The following is a 26,339-nucleotide window of genomic DNA, read 5'->3' on the forward strand; positions in this document are numbered from 1 at the left end:
CTGAGGAATGTAGAGTCTACCTGACCAGACAGACCTAGACAGTAGAAATGAAGCAGCGTCAGAGACTCAGACTGGAGAAAAGGAAGAACTTTTTGAGAGTGAGGATTATTAAACAAAGGATGGAACTCCAAGGAGGAAAAACCCCATCTCAGGAGGAATGTGGGAATGGAGGGGCGCATCGAATGTATTATAAGCCTTAAAGGGATCCATTTGGGCGTGTCTAAACTCACTTTATTCCCGTTCAATCTGCCAACCATAGTTACCCAAGGCATAGTTCCAGGCAGCTCAAACCTGCCTCACACTAACATTTTAACTTCCTGTAGTCTCCTAAGAACTTCAGGTTGGGTCACACATTCTCATCTGAGAGGCACAGGGAGATGTCAGGACTTGCCTCCCATCTCACAAGTCTGGTTCTGTGTGTGTGTGTGTGTTGATGCGGTGTGTTTGTGTGTGTGTGTGGAGATGTGGTGTGCAGTATTAAAGTGAGGGCAAGGCATGAGGACTAGAACGTCTCCCAACCAGGCCGGTGGCAGGAGGGAATCTACTACACATGTGAGTCTGATAATTCAACCAACAAAAGGGCCCCTTTACTGGGCGGCTTCCAGCAGCAGAGGCAGAAGTTCCTAAAAGCAGCCAGAGGTTTTTAATGGTGCCCACAAACTGGTACGTTACCTTGCAGACCCTCTGACCCACAAGGGCCCACCCTCATGCCTCCTATGCCTCACTCCCCCCAGGACCAGAGTCCCTGTAAACTAAATTCTCAAGGGGCCCCAAATCCAGTCAGCTCGGAAGCCTGGCTTTCCCATCCTCCCACTCCCTCCACCCACACGGCTGAGGTCACCCCAGCCCAGCCTCTTTTGCAACTTTCCCAAGTTTGTGCATGAGAGGGAGAGGAGGAAAACTCAGAAGGAAGTGGCTTAGCCTCAACAAACTCTTTTTTACTCCCAAAGCCTTTTTCCTCTGACCCGGCTGAGACTGCTGCTCTAAGAGGAGACCCCCGACTCAGAGAGAACCCCCGCCTGCCGTCAGAGGCTGAAAGGGCCCTGCAAGCTTTTCTCGGTTCCTGTCTATTCCAGCAGCCCCAGAGGTATTTGGGTTTTGGGGTGCGGGGAGGAGTGGAGGCAAGGGAGGCTTAGAATCTGTCAGCTGCAGCCCAAAGAACACCCTCGCCTGAGTAACTCCCAGGGGGTGGCAGCGAGCCAAGGCAGAAAGGACTCCCTGCCCAGCCAGGGGAGTTGGGGCCCGGCTCGGGGCTCTGCACGGCCCGCTGTCAGCAGCGAAGCGATGCAGCTGCCGGCACAGTCAGAGAAGGGCCAGCCAGAGACCGGAGCCCTTCAGCAGGACCGTGTCCTGCTAGCACCCAGAGTCTCCTCGCCACTTTGACAGGGCACCTTCTGGGACGGAGCCGTGTCAACCTAAGGGTCTCATGGGGGAAGGGGGAACCCCTGGAGTAGGAAAGTGTCCCTCCTGTTCTAAACTGTAAATACGCCTCTCAGCACAGCTCTGTGGTGCTTGGGAAGCCAATGAACAGCGCTGGACAGGCCCGGATTTTAGTCTCAGCTTGTCACAAACTAGTTGTTCCTGACTCTGAAATCCACTGGGCTATGATGGCATTTTGTTAACTGCAAAATGTCCTATAGTTGCTAGCATTGTATATTAATAAAAATAATTTCTTTAACTTACAGATCAATCCCCCACCACAGGTCACATGGAGATAGTAACTTACCTATATCCTCAGACCTACATAGTGCGTGGTAGGCATGTAGTACATGTGCTGGATGGATGGATAGACTGATGGACGGATGGACAGATGAATGGATGGATGGATGGATGGATGGATGGATGGATGGACAGAAAGATGGATGGATGGATGGATGGATGGGAATGGATGGACGGATAGATAGATGACTATTTATTGAAGACTCAGTATTCCCAGCATGGGTCAGACTCTTTGGAGGGATACTGAGAGGTGTGAGGCACTGTCCTGCCCTCTGGGCACTGACAGTCTACTTGGGGAAATAGAACTAATACCCCCAAAGAACTTAAAGAACAGGAGTGCTGAGCCTCCTGAAACCAGGGCTGTGGGTACACTTCCCGAAGAGAGCAGGTCTAAACCTGCTAGGATTTGGGTGGGTGAGGCAGACTTGTAAGCCTTCCTGAGAGGCAATAAAGACTTTTGCTCCCCGATAGCCTCTTTTCAAATGCAAACTTACTTCAAGATTGTAAATCCCATTTATGTTTTAGGGTGGATACATTTGTCATTTTCCAAGGCGTGGGAGCACAGAGGGGAGGCTGTGACATGGGGTAAGATGATATGAGGAGGGGGAGGCTTTGCCTGCTTCAGGAATCTCAGCTGCCCCTGCTCACTGCCTCTCATCCCTCCTCCCTGTCAGCAGAAATGACACCTCACCCAACACCTCTTTTAGGCTGAAGCTTGTGTCTGGGTCCCGGCTGGGGCCAGGAGGGTAGAGAGAGAAGCAAAGTGGGAAGGTAAAAGCAGAGCAGGTCCAAGAGTTCTTAGAAGACTGACTTTAAAAAAAATGTGTTGCATGGGGTGGGGGCACTGGGGAGGCATCAACTCCATCTTTCTCACTCCCTGGGCACTGAGCTACACTGAGCTTTGGCAGATGGGCAAGGCTAGGGCTTAGAAGTCCTGCCAGGCAAGATGGGGAGAACAGTTAGCCACGTGCAGTGGAGAAGAGTCCCCGGCAGACTCTGCTCTGTTCAGACCTGAGCTGGCTGAAGGGGGGCCCTGCATTGCAAACCTGCTTTTCACTGTTATTTAACAGTGGAAGGTGATGACTCAGTCTGGCCTCTAGGAGGATGCACTGGTTTAAAGTATCTGAGTCAGCTGAGTGGGAGGAAGGAGGCTTAAAAGGACAGACATTGCCAAAGCCCAGCCAAGGGCAGAGCCCAAAGGATACAAGAAGGACCTTCAGCCACAGTCTGAAATCTGCACGTGGTTCCCTGGTGAGCCCATCCAGTGTCTACCCTCAAGCCACCCTCCACTGCCAGTGACGTAGTCCTGGTCACCCTCTTGCTGCTAGTTATCCTGGGACCAACGACCAGGCTGTTTTATATTATTTTATTTTTCAAACAAAAGGGCTCACGTATTTACTACTGAACCAACCTGCTAGTGCAGAAGCATAGAGACAAAGAGAAAAATCATTTTTCCCAATAGAACATGTCCTGCTGTCCAGACGGTGGCGATGTTTTCAGCTAGATATGGTAAGATGCCAGTGACCTTGATACAGCATCGATATGTGGGCCGTCTCGTGTGTGATTCCTTACAGACCCAGCTTGGCTCTTCTCCAATGTCTCCTCTTGGAGTTGTACCTGATTTTGTGACCAGTTTTCATGCAAATCCATTGGGAGAGTGGGACAATTCTGCTTTTGTTTCCTGGCCAGGAATTGCTTGATCCTGAATGTCTTGTGAGAAGGCATGGCAAGGAACAGAGTCAACCCCACACACCAAGGTGGTGGAGAAGGGAAGAGAGAGACAGGCTATTATCAAGAGCAGCCTCAGCAAATCCCTGCCCTTCTGGCAGGTGTAGGGGCATCTGCATGGCAGCAGGCTTTGAGGGCTCATGCAGAGGAAGGACTAGGGCAGTGGTGAGTGAAGGGGGCTCAGAGTAAAGGCTGAGGTGAGTTATAAGAATCTGGAGAAGAAAAGACTCAAGTAAAACTCCAAGACTTTAAATCTCAGGAGGGCTGGCATGTAGCAGAGGAACTGAGCATTCTTTCTGTGGCTTCCAGGAGAAACCCACCCCTAGTGGAGGCAAGTTCTGTGGGGCAAGTCTGGCCATCTTTCCATGAATATGGTGCAGGTGGCTCAAGCACTGGGTGGGAGGTTAGACTAGATGAACTTTGGGGTCCTTCTGTAGTGAACTGGAGAATGACCCACACTGGTAGCTTGAAATCAGCCATGGTGGGAGTATTTACACCACTGAAAGCGGCAGGCACTACAAATCAGGTATCTTGCCCCCTACCGTGTTTAACCGTTTAACCAGGTCTTTCCAATTTGCTCTAAGAACATGCCACATGCCACACTGCAGAATCAGCCACAGCCATAAGCGATGTCTATTTTACCCACAAGGGAACAGACTCACCAAGGTTAAGAAACTCTCCCAAGGCCACAAATATATGGAGGTGGGATGAAAACTCTGACTCCAAAACTCATGATCACTCCGGAGTCCCAGGAGGCCTCTCTCTCCTGCCCCAGACACAAAAGTGACTTGTCCTGTCAGGAAGTCACACTCAGATGACTTTGGGCTGCCATCCTTCCACCTGCTCTTTATAAAGAAATGTTGTCTTTATTTGATATATATATATTTTTAGACGTAGTGAGGAATTCCAGGAATTTAAGCCAGGAAACTGGACTTCATGCCACATACACTGAAAAGTCCTCACCAGGCTTTTTTAATTTTTTTAATTTTTTAAAAATTAATTAATTAATTAATTAATTTTTGGCTATGTTGGGTCTTTGTTGCTGCGCGCGGGCTTTCTCTAGTTGCGGGGAGTGGGGGCTACTCTTCGTTGCGGTGTGCGGGCTTCTCATTGTGGTGACCTCTCTTGTTGCGGAGCACGGGCTCTGGGTGCGTGGGCTTCAGTAGTTGTGGCGCACGGGCTTAGTTGCTCCACAGCATGTGGGATCTTCCTGGACCAGGAATCAAACCCATGTCCCCTGCATTGGCAGGCGGATTCTTAACCACTGCACCACCAAGGAAGCCCTATTTGATATTTTAATTACAATAACAACTTAGACTTGTGTAACAAATTTTAACACAAGACATATATAAAATAAAACAATAGCTCCTTGCCTCTAATCTACCTTTCCCCATCTCCTATTAATCATTTAGTATGTATCTATCCATAGCTTTCTATGTACTGCAGGAAAAGCATAAATATAATATTAAACATATAGTCACACACATAGGGTTGTTGTTTTTATACAATTGGGATCATACTATACAAAATGTTCAGTGATTTTTTTTTCACTTAAATTGTCATATTTTTCCACTTCATTACTTCACTCATTTAAAAACTGCCTAGTATTCCAGAGTATGTATGGATCATAATTTATGCCAAGGGTCTTTTATTGATGGACATTTAGGTTACAATGTTCTTCAGCAATTATCTTTGTAAAAATGCATGTTTGAGCATATGTGTATTTCGGTTGGATAGACTCCTAGAATTAGAATCTAGGGTGTATGCATATTAAATTTTGATAATGTCAAACTGCTCTCCAAAAGAGACGGTGCCAATTCATAGTCTATCAGCAATAAACAAGAGTTTTCCCCCACCCACTTGTCAACACTAAATATTATCATCAATCTTTTTAATTTTTGCCACTCTGGTGGGTTAAAAAGTGGTATTTTTTAACTTTGCATGTCCTTAAAAATTAGTAAGTTTAAGTATCTCCCAAAGCTTACTACTTATCATTTATAAGCTCTCTACTGGTTACTCATTCGTATTCTTTGCCCGCTTTTATGTTCTGTGTTGTCTCTGATTGTCTGTAGAGTGCTTTACACATAGTGGATATTGATCCTCTGTTATACACATACACTTTCCACCTACCCTGCCCTCAACCCCAGCTTTCCCTTCATATGCACACCAGCTCTGCTACACCATGTCAAACCCAAACCATCCAGCCCCCCAGACTCTCCAACAGGGGCACCAAGTGGCAGGGTGTGTGATCCTCATTCTAGTTTCACAGAAGGCAGTAAGTAGGACCTAGCAGCTAAGAGTGTGATCTCTGGAGTCAGGCCTGTCTGTATTCAAGTCCCAGTTCTGCCACTTACAGACCAGGCTTTTAGAGATGAACTACATACTTAAGTTCTCTAAACACCTATTTCTGTGTGCTAACATTTCTTGAGCCCTTAATTTGTGCCATAAATGCATTATAATAACGTACTATGCGTGTTAAATGTAGTATAATAATGTATTCATTTATTAACCTCACGATGATATGTTTATTTGCATATTCACAAAGTGCTCTACAACACCACCAGGCGAGTAAACCTTAGCTTATAGTGTGAGCGTTGACAACTCCGCATGGCAACGTGTGAATCTGCTCCCCTCTGCCTCAGGATGCTCTTTTGACCCCTGTGGTCAGTCCACACACGACAGCTCCTGTTCAGCAGCCCATTCCCTTGGCTTCCACTGTGGCTCTTGTCACTTTGGCTGCCCTTCTCTCGATCCCCCTACAGCTCTACCAAGGTTTTGTTGGGGTTCACCAAACCTGAGCCCAGTGCCCTAGATCCTGTGCACACAGATTCTACCGATTCAAACTCAGGACGTCAACGGGCAACATGGCACAGAGCAGCCTTCTCTGGCCTTTGATTCACACATTAGCTCATCCATATACTACCTGTGGGGCCTTAGATGAGTTATGAGTGACTTGGCTTCTCTGAGCCCCCATTGTACTCATCTCATAGCTCATGATTTCCTAAGCTCTACAGAGCAGCCCCTGCAGGTGCTCAACCAATGCTGGTTCCCTTCCCACTTCCCCTGCCTCTCTTTTGTTCTGACCCCCTTTCCAGGGCACTCTGTTGGCTTTTGAGGCCAAGTTAGCGGGTTGTACCAAAGCCTTTAGGAAAGAGCTCACCCTTGCTCCCCTTCCCGAGTGGTAACTGATGCTTAGAGACACATGCCTTTCAGAAGCTTCTGAGTCACTTCTCCCTTGGCTGGTTTCCTTGTAGGCGGTGACACCCATTACAAAATACCAGCCCCTGTTAATACTTTGAATTCTCTTCCTCTGCCTGTCTGAAGCATGGGAAATGTTTGACGAATGAGTAAATGAATGACAGAATCCTTGGTCTGTATTCATGACCCATCTTAATCTTGCTTCCTTTCTAGGCTTTTCTCTCTCCACACCCTTCACCTCACCCTTCCCTGAAGCAAACCATCCACCTTCTCCACTCCCCTGTTCACAGAGCTTTGATATTTCGTTTCCTCCTGGGAAATATCACTCCCAACTACATGTGTCATTTCCTCAGGGCCCAGTTGGATTGGCAGCTTCTCCCCCAGCCCTGAATTCTCACAGCAGTTTCTCGGGGCCTCTGTCGGGGCACTTTACATTTTCTCTCTGCTGTGATCACTCACCCCTTTCCCTTCTCCCCTGATGACTCCCTGGAGTGGGCTCCTATTCGCTTTGTCTTTTGCTCCTCCCAGTGTCCAGTGCAAGGCTCTCGTGGCCCAGTGAGTTTCACTCCAGCAGATAAAGCATTTGTCAACCAGAAGGGGCCTTGGGTCTTTGGGGCCCAGATGGCTCATCCTCTAGTTGGAAAGCCAAGACTCAAAGAGGGGAAGTAACTGGCCCAAGGTCACACAGTGGCAAAGTGAGAACTAGAACCCAAACCTCAGGACATCCAGTTGAGAGCTTTTTCCCAGTACCAGGCAAGTTCAAGCTGGCCAACTTTTGCTACCTCAACCAGGCAGAGTCAGATCAGGGTTAACTCAATACATCTACTGCATCCAAGGTCAGAAGACCCAGGAGTTGGGAATAGTATATATGTGTGTGCACGTAAGGGTAGAACCAAAGAGCCAGTTAAGCATAATTCCCTGAGACAGTTTTGCTTTATCTTGTTAATAATCACAATATATATACATATATAATTTATATATATAAAACATACATACAAGTATTTTTCTCTTATAGGAACAATACATGTTTGACATGTTTGTTGTTAAAAAAAAATTGGAACATACTAAAAAGTATAGAGAACAAAGTTAAAATCCTAGTTTCCTACCACCCAGAATTAACGACTTACGTTTTTTATATATTTCTTTCTAGATCTTTTTCCATGCAAGTAGGAATTCATTTCAATACTTGGGGGGGCGGTATGGTATGTACAGTTTAGTGTCTTCTGTTTTTCATTTAGATCCTATGGCATAAGCATTTTCCCACGTTATTATAATATGCTCACAAACTCCATTTTAATGACTGCTTAATAGTTCATCGTGTGCCATGATTTTTTTAACCACTTCTTTATTGTTGGGTGTTTATAAATGATGCTGGGAAAGAACATTCTTGAACAAGAGTCTTTGCCTGCGTTTCAGATTATTTTTTTAGGACAAATTCCTAGAAGTGGAGGGCAGGGACATTTTTAAGGCTCTCAATACTTGCTGCCAAGCAGCTTTCCAGAAACATGTACCAGTTACACCCCCACCAGCTGCATTAGAGAAGAGCCTTTTGATTCTGCCAATGCAGCAACACCTCGGGCTGAAGGAAGGCCACTCTTCCATCCAAAGCCTCTCAGCGGTCCTAACAATGGACCCGTTGTGCCACCCCCATCTCCTCTTCCCGCACCGCCCTGCATCCCTGGCTCCAGGCTTGGAACAGAGGCTGTCTGCGAGGCCTCTGTTCAGTCCAGTCCAGCCTTGGTGCCCTGCGGGGTCGGTAGAGCTGAAACGTAAGAGGTGTGCCTGTCCTAGGATCGGGTGGGGCCACCATCCTTCCAGCCTCAGGGAGACCCCCAGGGGAAGTGAGGAGGTGGGTGTGTAAGGGTTGCTGAGTCATCCGCCTCACTTGGAGAACAACCCCATCCGAGCCCAGGGCAGAGTTCTGCACATGACGAGGGGAAAGTAGACACCAGCCCCAGTGACAATGGCCACAGGGTTACTCTGGCCAGCATGTAGATGACTTCTGTTTCCCTACAGGCTCTGAAGCCCCTCCATGAATCCTCGGAAGAAGGTGGACCTCAAGCTCATCATCATTGGAGCCCTGGGGTAAGCCAAGTTCAGCTCGGGGTCTGGGGGTTGGGAAGAAGCCCCTACCCAAGAACAGTGAGATGTCCTGTATGTGCTCCCACCTTGCATGGGTCCCTTTCTGATTCAGAGTGGCACCAGGGAGGGCATTCCACCCCAGGGAAGGGAGCTGAGATGGGAGAAAGAGACTGGGAGTCAGGCTACTTGGTTTCTGACCCCGGCTCTGCAGTTAGCTCTGCAGTAACTAGGTATGTGAATTAGGCAAGCCATTTAGCATCTCTCTGCCCTCCTACCTCCTGCCACATATAGGAAAGACCTGACCATTTTGCTGTGAGGCACTCAGCTCTCTGCAAACTTCTCTGCTCACTTCGTTCCCTGCTTCTAGTGTCCATTCCCTAGTATTAGCAAGCTACTCAAACTGCAAATGTTAGAAATTCAAAATCTCAGAGAGAGATGGTGGTGAGAGGGTCATGGTAAGATGTTGAGAAAGGTATGGATATGTGTGTGAGTGTGTGTGTGTGTGTGTTTGTAGTGTGTCCACATGTGTCTGGGTTTTTTTCCTTAGTGTTGGAAAGACTTCCCTCCTCCACCGATTCGTGCACAAGACATTTTACGAGGACTATCAGACCACACTGGGAGCCAGCATCCTCTCCAAGATTATCATACTGGATGACACAACTTTGAAGCTACAGGTGAGCCGCCCTCTCATCCCCTCTTCAACATACACACCTGAATATCACCCCACATTCCCTGGACGGCCACTCACACAGCAATGTGCACCAGGAGCTAGAAGAGTCTAGAGCATAGATCAGTAAAGTTTAATTCATGGGCCAAATCTGGTCCACCATTTGCTTTTGAAAATAAAGTTTTATTGGAACACAGCCCTGCCCGTTTGTTTACTCACGGTCTTATGGCTGCTTTCACAATACAACAGCAGAATTGAGTAGTGGCAACAGACGGTATATAGTCTGCAAAGCTTACGTTATTTACTATATGTCCCTTTATGGAAAAATTTACTGATCCTTGATCTAGAAGGGAGAGCACCAATCCAGAATTAAGAGGCCCCCTAAGGCTCAGGTTCCCTGGAAAAATTGCCAAGTGGACTTGGGCAAGTCACTCCCAAGGTCCAAATCTATCAGGTGGAAGAACAATGCCTGTCCTGATGCCCCAGGTGGAAAACGAGGACTCAGATGTGAAAGTACTCTTGGGATGTTAAATATTAGTGCAGAGATTCTGTAGTGTACATGGGTGACAGGGTGTGTGATGCCCGTGTGTGAAAGGACCTCATGCACCTGTGCCAGGGCTATCTGCCCCCTACCCAGAAAAGGAAGTTTTGACATGATGTGACCTGTTTGGGCCTACCTTCAGCCACTCATCACAGCCCCATGGAGCCTCTGTTCTTCCCCTCCAGATCTGGGACACAGGAGGACAGGAGCGATTCCGCTCCATGGTGTCTACATTCTACAAAGGCTCTGATGGCTGCATCCTGGCTTTTGATGTCACTGATGTGGAGACCTTTGAAGCCCTGGAAACCTGGAGGGGTGATGTTCTGGCCAAAACCATTCCAATGGAGCAGTCCTACCCCATGGTGGTGCTGGGGAACAAGATCGATCTGGCAGACCGGCAGGTACCGCTGACTCATTCATCCATTCATTCAGCAAACATGTGAGGACTGGCTATATGCCAGGCACTGAGTTAAGTCCCACACATACAGAGTTGAATCAGGCATAGTCCTTACCTTAAGAATTTTACAGTCTAGTAATGGATGCAGATAATTTAAAAGACAATTATGATACAATAAGATAAATCATAAGCAATCATAGAGATACACCTTGGATATTTGGGGACCATAGTGAAAGGGCATCTATCTACTCAAGCCCAGAGTATAGAAAGGGCTTCCTATAAGGAAGTGGGTTCCAGGCTGAAGAGACAGCAAGAACAAAGGTAAGAAATAGCAAGATGTGAGCAATTTTGAAGGCAATTTTGTCTAGAGACAGGGAATGGAAGAATGAAGGCATCAGAAGTAGGCAGGTGGGATTTGAATTAACCTGTAGAACAGTATTTCTACCCAGGGTCAGATAGGGGGTCTACAGTTATGAATTCTTGAAACTACAAATTTTCTGGGAAAGTAGTAATACAGTATTTATTTCTTATTAGCTTAAGCATATTCTATATCATCTGGCCAACCACTTGACAAATGATCTGCTTGCTCCATGGCTGCAGTGACCACACTTATGTAGGTGTTTACCATGGCAGTGGCATTGAGTAGAGCTCTGTTCATCGTTGCCTACTAATGAGAAGAGAATAAAAGTAGACAATTTATAAAAGATGCTCTTGTGCCAAACAAAGCCCAAAGGACACCAAAAAGAGTGTCTGAACAAGTTGTCTTAGTGTTTCAAATAGAGAAAATAAATGGGGTTCATATTTGAACCACATTTTCACAAGTGTTCAAATGGAGAAAAGTGATAGGAGAACTGAGGCATCATTTGGAATGATGGATGGGTGGGTGGATGAATGGATGGTGGTGCTTCCAACTAAGCTATTACCTCCATAAAGAAGAGCCTCTTGTTCAGAGAGAGAGATGAGTTTGGTTCTGACATGCTGAGTTGGAGGAGCTTGGAGAACAACTAATTGGGGATGACCAGTAGGCTTTAGGACGCATAAGAATGAAACTTCAAAGGAGAAGTCTGTGCTGGAAATAGAAATGTAGAAGTCATCAATTCTATGGTAACTTCAGGTTGCAAATTTAGTGTCAATTCTCTAATTACAAATATCCAATCTCAAATAAGAATCAAAGTCCTAAGTTCATTCACAGCCAAGGGGTCTCTCTTTTTCCCACTGGGGCCAGCTTCAAGTGAGAACACTGTGGTCTAGGAGGGGCATCTCATTGCCAACTTTATGTGTCTACACTTCCTCCCCTTCTCAGGATAATTTTGGTTTCAGAGCCCATCAGGAATGAAGCAAAAAGAGGGATAAGAGGTCAGGAGAAGCGAAAAGATCCTTATTTGACTGGTACTGTCTTAAGATAGTTTGTGCTCTCTGGGCCCAGCCGGTATTTCAAGCTGTCTCTTGGTGGATTACTCCTTTGGGTCCTAAGAAGCCTCCACTGGGAACATTTAACTGTACCTCCCCTGACAAGGGTCTTGCATATTCTTCCTCAACTCCTAATTTAGGAGCTTAAGAGCCATCCTCCACTCCATGGGGTCCCCTCCTCCTGCAGACACTCTTCCTGATGGGGTTTACAACAGCTCCAGGCTGGCTAGCTCTCTGTGGAGCCCGCCTCTCTTTCATAAGATACACCGTGCATTCTGGCTCCATTGTAGGGCCAAGGGTAATTCATTCTCAGTGCAGTCTGTCCTCTCTCTGCCCTGTTGCCTTTTGCCTTAAATCCCTCAGATGCAATCAGATACCAATCCACTGTAGCCACCAAACTCCAGGGGTCATATGTTAACCTTTCCAAGTGGCCTCCTTGAAACCCTCTTTTGTCCAGAGGTGAGGCCTTACATGGTCTCCCTCTTAGGAGGGGTGTACCCCCCAAAAAAATCCTTTCTAACCCTCCTTTTCAATCCTTTTATATCCATGCCAGGGGTGTTAGAGTCGTCTAGCAGATTCTTGGTCATGAACCTTTGGAAATGTGCACAGTCCCAGGGGTGGTCTGTCTCCCAACCAACCTGATACCTGGCATCAATCACACTGTAGTGTCTCTGCCAAAACTTCGATTTCACATCTTGCTTCATATACCTGCAAGTCGTGAGGTGGGCAGTCGAGGGAGTTCAAAACTGAGAGTCCGACGTTTCCTCAGTGAAATAAGAGGCACCATCTTCTGCTGAGAGAGAGGAGGAAGGGAGCCCAGGAGGAATCTCAAGAATCATGGTGAAGCTGTGCCAGTTACTCTGCAGAGAAACAGGTGAAGGAGCTAGTCAAGGACAAAGACCAGAACTGATGGGTGACACTAAAGGCTCAGGGAGACCAGGAGTTTAAAGTGGAGTCTATGTTGTGTTTTTCTTCAACAATGGTACATGGGGTAAAAGCCAGGGACCTGATGGAAGGTTTGCCAGACAAGAGTAGCTGAAGAACAGAGCTGCAAGGGCACTGGCTGAGAACCCATGGAGGAAAGAGGAGAGACAAGAAGAGGCTGAAGAGCCAGGAGGCTGTCAGAGGTTGAGGAACAGGGCAGAAGGAGGGAGGGGAAAGGAGACCAGACAATGGAGGCCCTGGGTCTGGGCCTGGGAAGGAGAGGCTGAGTGGAGAGAAGGTGAAGACGGCTGCAGGGGAAGGAAGTGTGAGGCTCTCGTGAGCGTTGGGGGCTGCGTGCAGAGGAAGTTTCACGAGATTGCAAGTGTTCAGTGAATCAGGGGGTACCTGGCAGGATGGGAGGCATAGGTGAGGACTCAGAGGGGTAGAGGGGGTCCAATCCCAGCTGCAGGAGGATGAGCTTTGTTCTGCAGAGAGAGGAAGAATAAAAGTTTGAAAGAAGTAGCAAAGACCCAGGCAAGCCCAACCAGGTCTCTGGGGTCTGTACTGAGTAGGGTGTGGAAATAACCCTCACTGGAGAGGGTGACAAGGGAAGGGCTTGAAGGAAGGCAGAGCAGGAGGAACAGAGGTGAAGAAGTGCTCGCAGCCATGAGATGAGCACAGGGAAGTGGAGAGGAGGAACTGGAAGTGGGGAGAGCAGAGGGACTTCAATCCAGAGACCCAGGATCGTGGAGCCAGAGGTGAGGCTGGGAAGCGGCTGCCCGCAAACGGCACAGACCCAGCAGGGGATGCCGCCAGTCGCTGAGAGGCACACCCTGAGCTTGGAGAGCCAGTCTGGAGACAGTCCCCGCTTGCACAGGCTTGAGTGGATAAGAGCTGAGGGCCACCGGAAGGAGAACCTTCTCTGGGCTCAAATTCGTGTGTGTCCTTGGCCAGTTCCAGCTTCTTTGTGAAATAGAGACCAGACTCAGATTTCATGAGGTTGTTTGAGGATTATAGGCAATGATGCCTATAAAGCACATGGCAATCTTAATACGTGGAAGTGACTGTTCCCCTCCTTAATTTAATACCTCCGAGGTGTGGGCTGGGAAGATAGGGAAGCTCTTCCTACTTAACAAAGAGAAAATGAATATTTAAAACATATATGTTAGATATGGGATGATGAAAAAGCTGTGGAAATGAGCAGTGGTGATGGTTACACAATGATGTGAATGTACTAATGCCACTGAACTGTACACTTAAATATAGTTAAAATGGTAAATTTTATGTTTATGTATATTTTACCACAATCAATCAATCAATCAATACCTCACAGGATAATTTTAAAGAAATTGCTGACTTAGATTTTTCTTAAAACCCCTACTCCTTCTACACAAGGTAAAAGTGAAAAAAAATTAGTTTATTAGAAAGAACAGTTCTGCTAGCATCTATGCTACGAAGAATTTATTCACTAGGATGTGCATTCTTTGCTCTACACTCAGGCAGTTTCTGACTTACTGCTGATTCATAACATTGGGATTATGTTTTCTTCATTATTTTTGATTGGTTTAAGATGTATCTGACATACTAATCTTAACACACACAATTGATCATTTTAAATGCATATGAGGTATGGGGATATATGTATATGTATAGCTGATTCACTTTGTTATAAAGCAGAAACTAACACACCATTGTAAAGCAATTATATTCCAATAAAGATGTTAAAAAAAAAAAAAAAAATGTTAAAAAAAAAAAGAAAAAAGAATAAATAAATGCATATTAGGGAATTCCCTGGCGGTCCAGTTGTTAGTACTCCGCGCTTCCACTGCAGGGGGCACAGGTTTGATCCCTGGTTGGGGAACTAAGATTTCACATGCTATGCGGCGCAGCCAAAGGCAAACAAACAAACAAATTAATTAATTAAATGCATGTGAGATGGAAAAGCATCATAAATAAAAGTCTGCAAAGTGGACTAATTTTGTCAAACATTTGACCTCTGATGAACAAGCCAAATTGTAACAGGGAAAGTAAAATGTTAATAGTATATTGTCAGCCAAAACAAAATCAATGGAAGTAACACTTCAAAATTTTCATACTTCCCATGTCCCCACGGCTGACACCCTGAGTTTATTTCCACAGTCAGAGCCTAAATTATAAATAGCTGTTATTTTATAAATAAAAGAAGACAAGATGATTTTTAAAATCATGAAGCTGTAACTAGAATTGGAAGGGAAAAGTGCTGTGTGGGTCATTTTCTTCGCAGGGCGACATTCTGAGGTTGAGTGGGAGAGGTGAGGGGATATAAAAGGAATGTTAATTTGCAACACAATCTCAACTGACATTCTAGAGTGTGTATTTAATCACTCCATAAAAACCAGACAGAGAATGAGCCGGGAGAAGTGAGAGAAAATGTCTGTCATAACCGGACTCTGGGCAGGCCCAGTCACTGTCAGTGGTAGAGAAGGGACAGAGAGGTCATCGGGCTGTAGATGTGGGCTTGTCTTCCTAGCTTTGTCTCTGGGTGACCTTGGGCACCAGTCTGGGCTTCAGCTTCTTATGCCATAGCATATGAAGAATCTCCCCGCCTCTTGGAGAATCAGAGGCACTTGACTTCATTGCAATTTACTTCCATTTTTACTGCAACTCCTGAGCACCAATGATGTGCCCAGAAAAATGCTCATTAGCTGGTGGCCGTGGGGAGGCGGTAGGATATAAAGAAGGGGGAGCAATAAGAAGGGTAAGTCCAGTCCTTGCCCTAAAGACTTTTTTTTTTAACTTTTTTTCTTTTCTTTTCTTTCTTTCTTTATTTTATTTATTTATTTTTGGCTGCATTGGGTCTTCATTGCTGCGTGTGGGCTTTCTCTAGCTGTGGCGAGTGGGGGCTACTCTTCATTGAGGTGCGCGGGCTTCTCATTGCCATGGCGTCTCTTGTTGCGGAGCACGGGCTCTAGGCACACCGGCTTCAGTAGTTGTGGCGCACGGGCTTAGTTGCCCCGCAGCATGTGGGATCTTCCCGGACCAGGGCTCGAACCCGTGTCCCCTGCATTGGCAGGCGGATTCTTAACCACTGCACCACCAGGGAAGCCCACCCTAAGGTCTTTTAAAGAACTTTAAAAGATGCAAAACCTTTGGGATTCCAAAGATGCCATCAAGGTATTACGATAACCTGTTAATTTCTAACGATTATTTATTTGTGTGTTACTAGTGAGGAAAATAATAATCAGCCGTGTGGCCATCCTTGATTCTTCATCCAAATAGTTCAGGATTTTCCCGGAGCTGTGAGGCTTCTTGGATGCTCACCAGACCAGGGACATCTATGCTCCACAGAAGAGAGCAGTCGTGGCCATTTCGGGGGCCCCTCGCCCCAAAAGGCAGGAGGACCTTAGAGATCAGAGGCCAAGACCAGGGCCTGGACTCTCTCCCTGCTCTGCTCAAGTGCAGCAGCTCCGGGGAGACTGAGCGTGGGGGGCCAGAGGTGTCATCCAGGCTCCCCAAAGGGCAGACTGCTTAGCTGACCCCAGTTCCTCCCCTCCAGTCTTAGGAAGCGAGCCTCACAATACCAGAGCAATGCCACTGGACAACAGAGGCTTTGTGAAAGAGAGCCATGAGCCCCTGGGCCCTGCTGCCACTCCTGAGGCCAGGACAGCAAAGGCCAAAGAGACAGGGGACAGTGATGGTTCCTTTAATCCCAGTAAGCTAGACTTCCCAGAACCTGCAGGAGACAATTTGACAAGGAACAGTCTCAGATCTCCCCCTGGTTGCCCTGGGTTCAGGGAAAGGGGCAGAATGATTCTTTCTCCAGGAGAAAAACCTTGGCTCCCTTAAAGTGAAATAATGGTTATAAAGTATCAGGCACAGCAAATATCAATATATGGTCATTCCCTCTTCCCCAAAATAATTGATTAGACTAAACTCAGTTGAACCAATTGTCTTTGGAAGTAACCCACAGGGCTGCCAGAACATTCTCCAATCTAACATCCTCAAACTGTGACTGGCGTTTGCACTTGGGTAGAGACGTATTCATTCAGCCTGTACTGAGTGGCTCATGGTGCCAGGCCAAGAGCTAAAAGTCCTGACCCTGAGATCAAGAAACCTGCAGTCCGGTGGGAGAGACAGAACAGCAGCACAATTCTTGTGCAGTGCCCTGAAGAGGGCAGCGCAGATGCCATGGGAGCACTGAGCTGTGGCTGCACCCAAGTTCTGCCTTTCTCAGCTGTGTGATCTGAGGCAAGCTGCGGAACCTCCCTGAGGCTCAGTGTTCTTATCTATAAAGTGAAGCTAAAAAGACCCATTTCACAAGGTTGTTAGATGATTAAGTGAGTTAATATGATCAGATGTCTAACCTAGTATCTGGCCCAGAGTGGGAGCTTACCAACTGTTCCAAAGACGCTACCCTGGGGAAGAAGGGTTAACAGGGACCTGAGTCTCTGCCCAGCAGCGTGGGCCTGGTCAGCCAGCTCAGGAGAAGGAAGCCCTCCCTCCCTGGCTAGTGTCTGTTATGTCCACCTCCCTTTGAAGGGACTGAGGAAGGAGTCAATGTCAGTAAGAAGCTCCTAGTGTAGACCTTAAGAAGATGGGATAGTGCAGAGGGCTCTAATTCTGCCAAGCCTGTATTCAAGCCCTGCTCAGCCCCACACACTCCAGTCCTCGGTCTCCTCGTGTGTAAAATGGAGCTAACAATAGCCACTTCATTGGCTTATGTTAAAAAATAACACGTGGGGCTTCCCTGGTGGCGCAGTGGTTAAGAATCCGCCTGCCAATGCAGGGGACACGGGTTCGAGCCCTGGTCCGGGAAGATCCCACATGCCGTGGAGCAACTAAGCCCGTGCGCCACAACTACTGAGCCCGCGAGCCGCAACTACTGAAGCCCGTGTGCCTAGAGCCCGTGCTCCGCAATGAGAGAAGCCACTGCAGTGAGAAGCCCACACACCGCAACGAGGAGTAGCCCCCATTCGCCGCAACTAAAGAAAAGCCCATGTGCCGCAACGAAGACCCAATGCAGCCAAAAATAAATAAATAAATTAATTAATTAATTTAAAAAATAATAATAACACCTGTAAACTTACAGACACATGGAAGGTTCTCAATAAATGAGAGTGGTGGTGGGGAAGGTGGGGCTGTGGTGATGGTGATAATCATGGTGGGGATGGGGACACAGGAACAGTGATCATTTCTTCCCCTCATGCAGGTGCCACAGGAGGTAGCCCAAGACTGGTGTAAAGAGAAGGATATTCCCTATTTTGAAGTCAGTGCCAAGAATGACATCAATGTGGTACAAGCCTTCGAGATGCTGGCCAGTCGGGCTCTGTCAAGGGTGAGTGGCACCTGCCAGGGCTGCCCCCTAGGATGGGGGAACTCAGGAGCGTCCAGAAAAGTATATATCTGGAGGGACGTGGGTGGGACAGGATTGCTCATCATCTTAATTAATTAGTTGTTGAATGGGCTCAACAGTACTCCAATTCTGGAATCACAGAATGCCAGAGGCATAAAGCTTTCTTAGAATCCATCATCAGTGGTCCCTCAATCCGGCTGATTATCATTTGTGGAGTTTCTAAAAAATAACAGTTCTATACCTCACCCCTGGAGACTCTAATTTAGTAAGAGTTTGAGAAGTAATGCTCTAGTTCAGTCCCCACTGATGGGAGAGAAGCCCCAAGGTGCCAAGTATTGGTCCAAGTGGAATAATGAAGCCTGCGGGAGTTGCTGTCATCCTGCAATCAAAATAATGGCTAGATGGAGACCACTTGGTGTAGTCTCTCAACAAGCATGTGTTGAGTATGTCACGTGTGTCAGGTCCTGTCCAGGGCTCCGGGGTCCTTTGCTCTCGTAAGGGAGACAGATCGGCCCAGGAGTGGCTGCAGGGCAGGCTCTGTATGGTGGGCAAGGACTGGTGATGGGGCCCCAGAGGAGGGACACACAGCCCACACTGCAGGGGAGAGAAGGGGGAGAGAGAAGAGGAAGACCAGGGAAGGCCACCTGGAAGTATTAGCAGGGTTTTAATGCCATTCTGATATAGAGTTCAGAAACTCTGAAGAGTGTCCGTGAGAGATTGGCACGGGGAGGGGCTCAGCATGTTTCATTATTCTGCCATATGCAATCAAGGTGGGCTTCTTAGAAATGGGGAGAAGGTCATCACGGCAGTGATTCTGAATTGAGGAAAGGAGCGAATGAGGATGGGCAATCGGAGGGCTCCCCTCTGTGGAAGGGCCTGCTGTCACAGGGTCTGCCTGGGCCTGCCCTGCGGGTTGTCCACAACGGAGAGGGACAGCAGCCACCCCTAGCAGCTGCCCAGGGAGAGGGCTCGAGCTTGCCATCCTTACACCCCATTGCCTTAATCTCAGAGTTTGCCCCCATGCGCTATTATTAATGCTTCCCCTCCTGGCCCCCAGCCCTCACTGTGTCATGTTAAAAGGAAGCAGAGGGGCGGCTCTCTCTAGCACATGGTCAAGAAGTGCTGCTCTATCACACAGTCGGTAACACAGATGTGCCTGCTTATGCCGTTCCCTGGAAGGTGAGGGGTGCTGTTTGACCTCATAGCGTGATATGTGATCACTGATCCTCCACAAACACAGTGCAGTGATCGCCAAGTGCTTAGTCGCAGGGAAGCTCCATCTGCCCACAGCCAGCCAGTGTCTGTGCGTAGTTAGCCTCTGTCCTTTCTGGAGAGGGAGTGTCCTTCATTCTTGAAACTATGTCCTTCCTGCTGTGTCACTTTTATGACACGGTGATGTTAGTGGATGGTAGTTTGTCTGCTTGTTTTTTTTTCCATTGTCCTTACTTGGCAAAAGAGTGGATTGGCGACCCCATGTCAGTCCCTCACAATGATGGGGGAAATTTACTGATGAGAAGTTTGGCGGTCACGGGTGTGATACCTGCAGTCAGACTGACCTGGGTTTGATCCCGCCCACATGCTTTCAAGTGGACCCCTGGGCAAGACATATGACTTCTCTGAGCCTCAATTTCCTCATAAGATGGAAATAATGCCATCCCATAAACATTCTTGAGTTGTCAGGCTAGGGCTGGAGATGTGGACCTCGGTGGCCCCACGGTCAGGTAAAGGAGTAAGGCATCCAAAATAGGAGGTCATGCAGAGAGAACAGGCTTGTGGTTGCCAAGGGGTGGGGGGAAGGGGAGGGAAGGACTGGGAGTTTGGGGTTAACAAATGCAAACTAGTATATATAGAATGGAGAAACACCAAGGTCTTATTGTATGGCACAGGGAACTATATTCAATATCCTGTAATAGGCCATAATGGAAAAGACAAAAAATACAGATTTACAAAATAAAAAAGAAAACAAATAGACTGTCATGGAGTGAGGTAAGTGCCATGGGCTGGGGCGGGGAGGGGACATGGCCAAGGCATCGAGGTGGCTCAGAGGTGCTGGTGGCGAGGGTGGGCAAGGATGCCTGCCCAGAGAGGTGGCGTGTGAGTTGGAGGTTGAAAGGTCATATGCAGTTAGCATGGGGGACATGGTAGGCCGTTGAAGGCGTGAGCAAGAGCCGCAGAAGGGCGGAGAGAAGGGCGTCGCAGAGGCCCAGGCGTGAGTCCACAGGGCTCATGTGAAGGACCACTGTGGGCTCCGTCCGTAAGAGGAAGAACCGTGGCATGGAGGGAAGTGGGGCCGCTGGGCCGAGGTGAGCAATGGGGCTCTCAAGGCCAACAGCACCAGACCATGAAGGCCTGGTGAGCCCCAACCAGACCTTGGACTTCATGCTGTAGGCCCATGACCTCTAGACCCCCTGCCAGACTCCCAGGGCACACAGGGGCCCAGTCGGGACCTGGAGGCCGGGAGGGCGCATCTTCCAGCAATGTCTCTATTATTCAGAAATCTGAAAGAGAAACATTTCACCCTAAAATAAACATAATTACTAGAGCACAGAATGTAAAAACTCACATGGATTTTTAAGGTGAAACTGGAGTTTCCAAATCTATACTTTAAAATCAAACAGGAGTTTTCAGGGACATTTCCTACAAGTACCTCTCCCCTCCTTCCCAGGAAGGTCATGTGCTCATTCACACCAGCCCAGAGTATTTGGAGAGGAAGACGTGAGAGGTGCTGCTAGAATAAGGAGGGAGCCGCAGCCTGGGGTGGGAAGAGCTGGGCTCTGAAGCCGGGTGGGTCTGGCTTAAATCCTGGCTCTACCTCTTACTCACTGTGTCCCTGACAAGTCATACAGCCTCCCCTAAGCCATCACTTCCTTCCATTTAAAGTACAAGTAATAGTATCTTCTTCATGGGGTTGTTGCCAGGGCTAAATAAAATAATATGGTAGCACAGAGAAGGCATTAAATAAAAGGTAGCTATTTTTAAATGAAAGCTATGGCTAAGGGCTTTCAGCAGGGAAGTTTCATGCTGCAGGGAGGATGGGCTTGATGTGTGGTTCAGAAGGTCTGGACATGAGAAGATGAAGATGGCAAGGACAGTATAGATTAAAGAGACTTTGGAGGGAGAACCATCAGGGGTTGATGATTATCAAATGTAGGAGAGAAGGAATCAGGAGCTGTTGAGATTGATACCGAAGTTTCTAGCTTGGTAAACGGAGGGATGATTGATTAGTGATGTTATAGACCAAGATAGAAAAGAGAGGGGAAAGCAAAAGCGTCCCAAGAGGAGGAGGCAATGGAGCACATGGCATTTGGGGTTCCTTGAGGTTCCTTGGAATGTCTGAGTTCTGCCGTGAGCTCTGGATGGAAACAGCAGCTTACAGGTAGAGCACCAGACAAGGTACTCGGTTTACATTTTGAAAGGAGAGAAGGTAGTTAGTTACTTTAGTTTCCCAATCTGGCCACCTTCAAGGATTAGGGTATTTAGTTATCCCAAAATATGACTAAGAATGCCCTCATAATCAAAGAAGGGACACCCACCTGCTTTGGGGGATTTGGAATGACGGGATTTTGCTCTTACCAAGTTGGCAATACCAACCCTGCTGGGGCTGGTCAGGCCCGGCGTGAGCTGCAGCATGGAGGCCCAGTTCCTTTTGGATTAATTAGAGAAAGGCAAACTTGCCACGTCCAGGAGGGAAGCAGGCTGACAGGCAGGTAAGCTTAGTGAAATTATAGGACTTTTATGAAGTCGTCAGGATGTAGGATCTAAAGTCAGGGCTATGAGGTGACCAGGCTTGGAGGGACAGACTCCCACAGTCACATCCCCACTGAAATGATGCATTAGGATACTATGGTGTTACTTTACAGTTAGACATGCACATACTTGCTAAGACGACTGGGGTCTGGAGAAAAGAATTACACAGGAAATCTAATTATGGACTGCCAGTGACTTGGAAGGTTTGCAGGAAACCTGAGGAGCGAGATGATGCCATTATCGAGTGAAATGATGTCATAAATGGGAAGAGCTAAGAGCTGACTTGGACCTGGGGAGGATGTGACAATTATTGGGTGAAGAGAGCTGGCATGAAGACCTCAGGCTTTGCCGGTGTAATGAACGAGGGCATTTCTCACACCTTCAAAGGCAGCACTGTTTGTTCCTCGGATAAAGTGCAAAGCAACTCAGAAAGCCCTCAGCTTAGACTCTCCCTCCCAAAGGCTGGCATCGAGGACAAGGCACGGGCTCTGTTCATGATCCCAGCTGGGCCTTCTGTGGACGTGAGGGTGAGGCATACCCGGGGGTGATGAATCAACAGGCCCTGCCCCCTGGGTCCAAAAGACCCAGCGAGGAAAGTTCCTGATCCCAGGCAAGGTCTCTTTGATGTTTATGGTGAGAGGGGGACCAGGAAAGTACAAAAATCAGAGAATCTTTTCAAAAGCCTGTCTTTCTGGGAGAAGCGGATCAGTCAGCTTAGAACGGGACTTAAACAGTAATGCTCTGCTTCTCCTTGTCCCTCCCTGTGAGGCTCAGAAGTGTCGGGATTTTAACTACAACCAGCTCAGGGGAGTGAGCGGGCCCTGCAGATGGGGCCAACTGGAGGACTGGATGGTGTCCTGGGCGGTGCAGCCCCGAGCCCGCACAGCAGACCTGGGCAGTGCTGGGGCAAGGAGCCTCAGGCACCTCAGGGAAGGACTCTGCTCCTTCAGGGTGAAGGGCTGGGGAAGGCCTGTGGTGCGCGGGGCCAGGTCGGCAAGCAGTGGGCTAGGAGCCTCCCCAGCGCAGGGGAAGATGGAACTGGGGTGTGGAGACATCCCCAGAGGGCCAGGCTTTCATTGGGAGACACTGCCCCCCACGCCCCAACACTAATCTTTCCTAATGCAAATATATATATATAACAAATAAAATTCTAATAGCGCCAAAGAATTTGCTGAGGGCTACTCAAGGCCCATCATCCAGGATGACTAAGGGTAGCTGGTGCTCTGCTGGCCCGGACACCCTACCAGGCAGTGGGTGAGAAATGGGGGCTCTTCAAGAAGCAAACAGTGGGAAGAAGGGCTGGGTCCCAGGCCCGGTGCCCTGAGCTCTGTGCTGTCAGGCTAACCTACTGCTCGCTGTCTGGCGGTGGCAGCGAGTGACGGGGCATCAGGGGACCTTCTCATGTGTCTTGCGGGGTGACTATCATGAGGGTGCCGCAGGCAGGTCTGACACAGCCTCCTGGGGTCCAGAGTTACCGGCACTAAGGGTTTGGTTGACATTCACCAGCTGGGCACCATGGCCGGAGCCCAGGAGCCATGGAGGAGAAAAAAATCAGTGCAGGCACAACCGCTCTTCTGGAAATTGTCCCCTCAGAGGGGCACTTGAGACAGGCAGCCCCACAGGGGGCTCTGTCCAGCTCAGGTCTACACCAGCGTGTCCACTTACCCACTCACCCTCACACACACCAGCAGCTGCCGGGAGAACATGAAGGCTGGGAGCTCAGAGACTGGGGGGAGCCTTGGCCAAGGAAAGAGATGTGATCCCTCGAAGAAGAGACCCTTCAGTGTGTAGAACCCATCTCCGTGAGGAAGGATGCCCTCCCCCGCCCTCACCCTTGAACCAAGCTGGGTGGGTCATAGGTGAGGAGTGGCCAGCGGGGTGGGGAGAGGCTTGCTAGACTGAGAAGGGGCTTCCTCTGGACATCGTTGGGACAGGAGACTTTGGGAGGGTGGGCAAAGAAGCAAAAAGGCCCAGTAGAAACATTGAGTCTATTTTAGGGAGGGCTCCCTGGACATGGGAAGTTCAGAGAATGGTGGGAGGTTGAGAGGTGGGCACGGTGAGAGAAGGTTGGGGTGTGGGGACGTTTGCAGGGAGAGGTTTCCTGCAGAAATGAGGAGTGGGCCGTCACCATCTCTGCCTGAGGGCAAACGTCACCTCAGTTGTCCCCTCTGGAGAATGGCAAGTTACGGGACCTGGCTGGAGGTCAGGAGACCTGGGCCTCTAACGCAGCCGCCCACCTGCTCTGGGCTCCTGGGAAGGAGCTGGAGGAGGAGGTGAGGAAGGAGGGGACAGGGAAGACTTCCTCCCCTGGGCCTCAGTCTCCCAGCTGCACAAGGTGGGGGAACAGAAAGCCCGACCACCATTGGCCATTGAGAACTAGAGGGCAGGTGGGGCTCTGCCTGCCAGGATGCAAACGCTGACTCCTCTTTTCCTTCTCCAGTATCGAAGCGTCTTAGAGAATTACCTCACAGACTCCATCAAGCTCTCACCAGAAGGCCAGTCCAAGAGCAGCTGCTGCTGACCTTCCAGACTCCCGCTCTGCACACCCAGGGACAGAGCATGCTCAAGGCCTGGTCATCCTGGGCCCCCAACAGCCCCACTGCCCGCCGAAGCTCACATGGCAGTCCAGGCTCTGCGGCCAGAGCCCTGAATCCCTCGCATCTGCGCGGGACCCAGAACCAGAGGGCGGCACTGCCTCAGGCTGAGTGTAGAGAGGCCGGAGCTGGGCCCTTGAGCCTGGATGAAACCCCGGATGCCACAGCCAAACCCCAGAGGAGTCACGATTCCCTCGTGGACTCCAGCTTTCTTGCCACACGCCCTTCCCAGCCACACCCCTGCTCCAGAACGCACATCTCTGCAGACAGGCCGCTCTCTCTGGAGTTCTGTTATATTCTCCTATGGACTGGCCTTCCTCAGCCCAACCACCACACCCACCAAGAGGCACAGCACAGCTTTGGACAAGGGTACAGCTCAGGCTACCTCGTAACCGGGGCCAGGGAGTGAGGGTCTACCTCAACCCCTGGCAGCAGCTGTTCAGACCGGGGACACTCCCGTTTGTCCCCTCCAGAATGCAGGACTGAGGGAGCGCAGGAAAAACCCACCGGGGACTGGTGCATTTCTCCCTGCTGGTGCTCAGGCAACTCCCATAACTCTCTTTGAGCTTCAGCTTATTCATCTGTCAAATGGGAGTCACATGTGCCCTGCCCACATCAGTGTGGTTTTGAGGACCAGAACCTCTGCTTGAATCTCAGTTGCTCTTGTTGAGATACATTTACTATTCTTTCAACAAGTATTTTTGAGTATCTACTATGTACAATGCATTGAGGTCCAGTGACAAATGTAACCAACCTTGCTCTCCTGGATCCGACATTCTGGCGAGGGAGAGAGGCAGGAAACACAGAATTTAAACAGGTATTTTCAAATAGCAGGTAAGTGCTTGAACAAAGTGAAACAAGGTAATGGGATAGAGAGGGACAGTTGGGTGCTGTTTCAGACGAAGTAGTCCAGGAAGGCTTCCCTGGGGAGGTGACATTGGCTCAAAGGCTAGAGAATGAGAAAGGGGCTGCCGCCTGAACTTGACAAAGAACATTCTGAGGAGAGGTTGCATCAAGGACAAAGGCCCCAGATCGAGGACAAACTTGTGTTCCAGGAACAGTGAAAAGATTAATTTATCTGAGGACTCAAAGCTGCTATCCCAGAGAAAAGCAAAGGGGACCCCGCCCAATGGCTGACTCCTTGCGTCTCTGTCAACTGGCCACCAGAGGGCAGCAGTGCTCCTTTCCTTCCAGCAGAGCAGAAAGCGGAAGGAAGCTCCAGGGGCCCATGAAGAGCTGCAGTTTTCCTGTGCAGATGCTCAAAGCTCGTTCTTGGCCTCTGGGCATTTTCAACCCTTCGACATTTGTGGGGCAGGAAAATCCCAGTTTCTTAAGCCTACAGAGAGATGAGCAAAAACTGCAGCATCAGTGATTCAGGCAAGAAATCTGCATCAGTGACAAATACTAGAAGAGGGGCCTGGAAAGCTCATGGAGTCTCTGTCCCTGCAGTCTCTACAGCCATAATCTTCTTTTTCTTCTGGCGATAAACAACACAGATAGAGCCCAACCTGAAGGGAATAGGCAAGATGACCCTCCTAGGGTCTCCCATGACCACATCCATGCCCACCACAGAAGTCTCCTGTCTACACAGAAGTATCCTTCCCTGAGCTCCCAGCAGAGCTGGGGATGTTAGCCTATGACTTCCAAGTGTCATCTAACACTGAAGATATGCCCAGAGGTAGGGGGAAAGGGGAGGTGGGAGTCAGTAAGAGAGTCTGGGGAACCCCTTCTCCCCACCCAGCTGTGAAGTAAGAATTGCTCGTCTTGGGCAACGGCATGGACCTGACACAGGAGCAGGTGGCCTGGAGCATGCCTTTGTCTCTGTGTCCTTCATGGGGTGGCACCCCTGCACGTCACACAGGCTCTCCTGGGAGTCGGTCGGACTGTGGATTGGATGTGTGGTGCGTGGGTGTGTATGCAGCAGCTCGTGCACCACAATGGACGTAGGGACCATTCTAAATGTGCACAACAAATAATAAGTGTGTCTTTCTTTGTTTTAA

General features: G+C 48.9%; 1 protein-coding gene and 1 pseudogene across 8 annotated transcripts; one reads left to right on the forward strand and one right to left on the reverse strand.

Annotated features, from left to right (window-relative positions):
* On the forward strand, positions 1-26,339 carry RAB7B (RAB7B, member RAS oncogene family). 7 transcript variants are annotated; one of them, XM_082463407.1, is made up of 8 exons: positions 710-1,087; positions 2,245-2,304; positions 3,182-3,228; positions 8,662-8,730; positions 9,275-9,401; positions 10,121-10,336; positions 17,855-17,980; positions 24,186-26,339. In XM_082463407.1, the coding sequence occupies exons 4-8, from the start codon at positions 8,678-8,680 to the stop codon at positions 24,264-24,266; spliced, it is 603 nt and encodes a 200-aa protein (XP_082319533.1). In that variant the 5' UTR covers positions 710-1,087; positions 2,245-2,304; positions 3,182-3,228; positions 8,662-8,677; the 3' UTR covers positions 24,267-26,339. The 7 variants fall into 7 exon arrangements, 6 of the variants coding, with proteins under 6 accessions (XP_082319530.1, XP_082319531.1, XP_082319535.1 ...); XM_082463404.1 differs by lacking the exons at positions 2,245-2,304; positions 3,182-3,228 and adding an exon at positions 1-663 and having other exon boundaries at positions 951-1,087; XM_082463405.1 differs by lacking the exons at positions 2,245-2,304; positions 3,182-3,228 and adding an exon at positions 1-552 and having other exon boundaries at positions 951-1,087.
* LOC309662108 (large ribosomal subunit protein eL39 pseudogene) lies at positions 3,235-3,594 on the reverse strand (annotated as a pseudogene). Its single transcript has one exon. The product of its transcript is annotated as a large ribosomal subunit protein eL39 pseudogene (transcript).

Source organism: Balaenoptera physalus, assembly GCF_965194825.1.
Source record: "Balaenoptera physalus genome assembly, chromosome: 1".
Taxonomy (NCBI): Eukaryota; Metazoa; Chordata; class Mammalia; order Artiodactyla; family Balaenopteridae; genus Balaenoptera; species Balaenoptera physalus.

What these genes read in the sequence shown, in the direction of transcription:
- RAB7B (XM_082463404.1), top strand. Translation starts at nt 8,678, where the DNA reads ATGAATCCTCGGAAGAAGGTGGACCTCAAGCTCATCATCATTGGAGCC. An exon ending in ATCATCATTGGAGCCCTGGG is followed by an intron (nt 8,731 to 9,274) that starts GTAAGCCAAGTT and finishes TTTTTTCCTTAG; the next exon opens with TGTTGGAAAGACTTCCCTCC. An exon ending in CCAGTCGGGCTCTGTCAAGG is followed by an intron (nt 17,981 to 24,185) that starts GTGAGTGGCACC and finishes TTCCTTCTCCAG; the next exon opens with TATCGAAGCGTCTTAGAGAA.